At 32.9% G+C, this 3,386-nt stretch overlaps 1 protein-coding gene across 1 annotated transcript; it reads left to right on the top strand.

Annotated features, from left to right (window-relative positions):
* Positions 1-2,031: 2,031 nt before the first annotated feature.
* Positions 2,032-2,634, top strand: LOC140988437 (uncharacterized). Its single transcript, XM_073457449.1, has one exon. It carries the CDS (start codon positions 2,032-2,034, stop codon positions 2,632-2,634), a length of 603 nt encoding a protein of 200 aa, XP_073313550.1.
* Positions 2,635-3,386: the final 752 nt, after the last annotated feature.

The raw sequence follows: 3,386 nt of genomic DNA, 5'->3' as shown, positions 1-3,386 counted from the left end.
AACTGAAAAGATATCAGTTAGAACTGATTACCGAATATAGCCATGTCATCAATGACAAGTTTGAATCTCAGCAGACAAACTGACACTTTGTAGTTAAGCAAAACAGACGAAGCATAACAGTCTGACACATTGTACCATTGTCAGAAAAGGATGTTTACATGAACTAAAAGACGATTCAACATATATTTTTCATTAAATTCATTCAATGTGACTGTTCGAATAGATGATTAAATATAGCTGAGCAATTCAGTTGTGGAAAAGGTTAACTATCACAAACAACAATAACAACGAGAACAATCAATTTTCAAGCCTGTTGCGATTCATTTTCAAGAATACATCCAGTTTGCAAATCATAATCTTTAGCTCACACTTCACTGATTAATTTGTAGCAATCAGGATACCATTTGAGCTATTCAGTTATCAACTGATAAGTTTTGAAAGAAAACTAAGAGTTTCAGTTTGACAATGTTTAAGTCCAAATTGAAGTGGGTTAATACATTTTATTGCATTAATCAAAGTTTTTTTTTAGTGAAAACCTATCCTTGAGATAGAAGGGGTGACGTAGGAGCATTTGAAATATCTGAACATCCATAAAATATTTTGTATGCATTTCTTCTTACTTTAAGTTATTACAGTACCCTAGCCAAACTATTCAAATATATCCTTCAGTTTATTTTTACACTATTTTAGTTAACTGATCGATATTGCTATACAAGATTTCGAGATAAGTTCTTCAAAGAACTGATTCATGTGAAAAAGAATTTAAAAAAACCTAAAGTGTTTACTCGAATTAACCGATCCTAACAAGTGATAAGGGAATGCGGAAAATTAATCAAATATATTTTTATAGTATTTTTTATCAAAATAAAATAGAGTACTTTCACCATGAAACTAAATTTATTTATTATAAGTTTTTTAAACTTAATAATATAATATAATAAAATAGAATAATATAGATATTAAGCATAGATAATGTAAATATGTGGTCATTTACTAGGCATGGTTAACAAATTGATTCAATTCGGAACCGATCCGAATTCTGTCTGGTTTAATCTAGTTCAATCCAAGACAAATATTATTTCTTCCTAGTCTAATTGAATTCAGTATCAATAATGAATTAGATTGAGTTGCTTCAAAATGAATCCGAAACCATTTGAATCAGGAACGAAATTTGTTCACGGTTTCATACTTGCACACTATACACACACATATATGTAGAGATAAGTAATTAATAAATAAATAATTGACATGAGACTTGTATCTAATTTCTTTAGATACATAATGGTTTTAAAAAAAATTATTTCAATTATATTTCAATCCGGTCTAATCCTATTTCAATTCAACTTAATTCGATTTTGATTTTGGATCGGGTTGCTTCTCAATCCGGTAAATCCGGAACGATCTAATCTAGTGTACAAGATTTGTTTGATTTCATCACCCCACGTTCCAAAACTGGATAATCTGGTCTGGAATCGGACTGGTAACATGCCTAATAATTACCAATGAGATTAGTTAAATGACAGAGATTGAATGACGTTAAATAATTTAACACGAATAAGTGGTCAAATTTATAACCAGATTGTAAACTGATTTCGATCTAGGAAACAAATTTAGGCAAGCTTCCATTTTCAACAAGCTCTAAATTTGAACTTCAATTGTAGTGGACTTATATATATATATATTGGTTCTCAGGTTCTTGCGACTTACTAGTCTACTACAATTATTTATATAATTTTTGTATTTTGTTCACCAACTGTGCTCACTGCTGAGTTGATTCTCTCCAAATGGATGAACAATTCTAATATGTTTCATTACTTCCAACAGGTAAGTGTCACCCTCACCTCAATGGTGAATATTGAGATAAACACGATTGATGGACTATATATCATATTTTTCACACCTAAACGTAATTGTTTGGCCAAATAGTTCACTCCACTTTGATTAGGTGAAAAGTTTGTGTGTTAAAAGGTCAAAATCCATTTAATTTTAGNTATATATCCACAACAAATACAGTAACATATTCACACACAAATGGCGCTCTATTTGATGGAAGAAGAGGAAGCGTGGAAATGTCCAAAACACCCCTCCAAGAAGCGGCGCAGCGGCGTCTGCCCGGCATGTCTCCGCCACCGCCTCGGCGTCCTCTGCCCCAACTGCGCGAATTTCCGTCCATGCTCCTGCCCTTCCAATACGGCGTCGGCTTCATCATCCTCGTCTTCCCCTTTCTCATTCTTCAGCGGCGCTTATTTCAGTAGCGACGGAGAACCGTCCCTCCGCCGTTCGAGATCCGTCGGTATCCCTTTCCTCCGGTCGGGTAGCCTCCGCGCCAAGACGCCGTCGTTTTTGTCGGTCCTGAAGAGAAGTGGGACGAAGAAAACGACAGAGAACCAAGAGCTTAGTGATTACAGCAATATTGATGAGAATTCTGAAAGCAAAAGCAGGATCGAAGACTTCTCGAGGATGATCACGAGATCGAGGTCCGTCAGCTCCACGACAACGGCGACTGGTTTCCGGCGGCCCGACGTGGGGTCGTCTCCGGCGAGGTGGAAATTGTGGAATTTTCCGAGCCCGATGAAGGTGTTTCGGAGCGCCAAGGTTACGGTTCAAAATCGATCGCCTTTGCATAGAGGTTGATTTTCCTAGTCATGCTGTAATATTTGTTTGATCAAAATAGAAAATTTGAATTTATTTATTTTTACGTCATCAAAATGTGTATTTTAAAAAAAAATTATTTTATTATTAGAAATCATATAAGGTAGAAAACATATTTAAAAAGTGATGGATTTTTTTAAATAATTTCAAGAATAGTTACTAATTGTTTTCTCCGCTAGAATAGTATTATATTTTTCAAAACACAAAAACTCTCACAAAAAAGACTCACGGGTCAATAAGAGATTCCGACTCGACCCGATCATACTTGATCCAATTTATAAAAGTACCAATTTTTATGTTAAAATATTAACTTCCACAACAAAAATATAATTTTTTTGTTATTTATTATATAAAAAAATATAATGTAACATATAGCGATTTGAGTGAAAATTTACGTTTAATTTCAAAAATATTTGTTTGATGTATGCTAATTTGAATGAAAATAATATTTTTCGATATAAAAAAAATCATTTTTTTGTTACTTGTGTTACACAAAAATATTGTGTAATATGTTCAAAAGTATGGATCTGTTGTGAAAAAGTAAAAATTTACGGTAAAAAGTAAAAATCTCAAACTCTCAAAATTATCACACTACACACTTTATAATATTTTTCTCTCAACTCAATTGTGATTTTCTTCACAAATGAGAGATCTATTTATAGAAAATTTTTACAAATAATCCAAAAATAAAATACATCATTACCTACATCATCACACACTAATTTTCAATATTC

This window comes from Primulina huaijiensis, chromosome 11, assembly GCF_012295235.1.
Source record: "Primulina huaijiensis isolate GDHJ02 chromosome 11, ASM1229523v2, whole genome shotgun sequence".
Lineage (NCBI taxonomy): Eukaryota > Viridiplantae > Streptophyta > Magnoliopsida > Lamiales > Gesneriaceae > Primulina > Primulina huaijiensis.
This window is presented reverse-complemented; position numbering and strand designations above follow the sequence as displayed.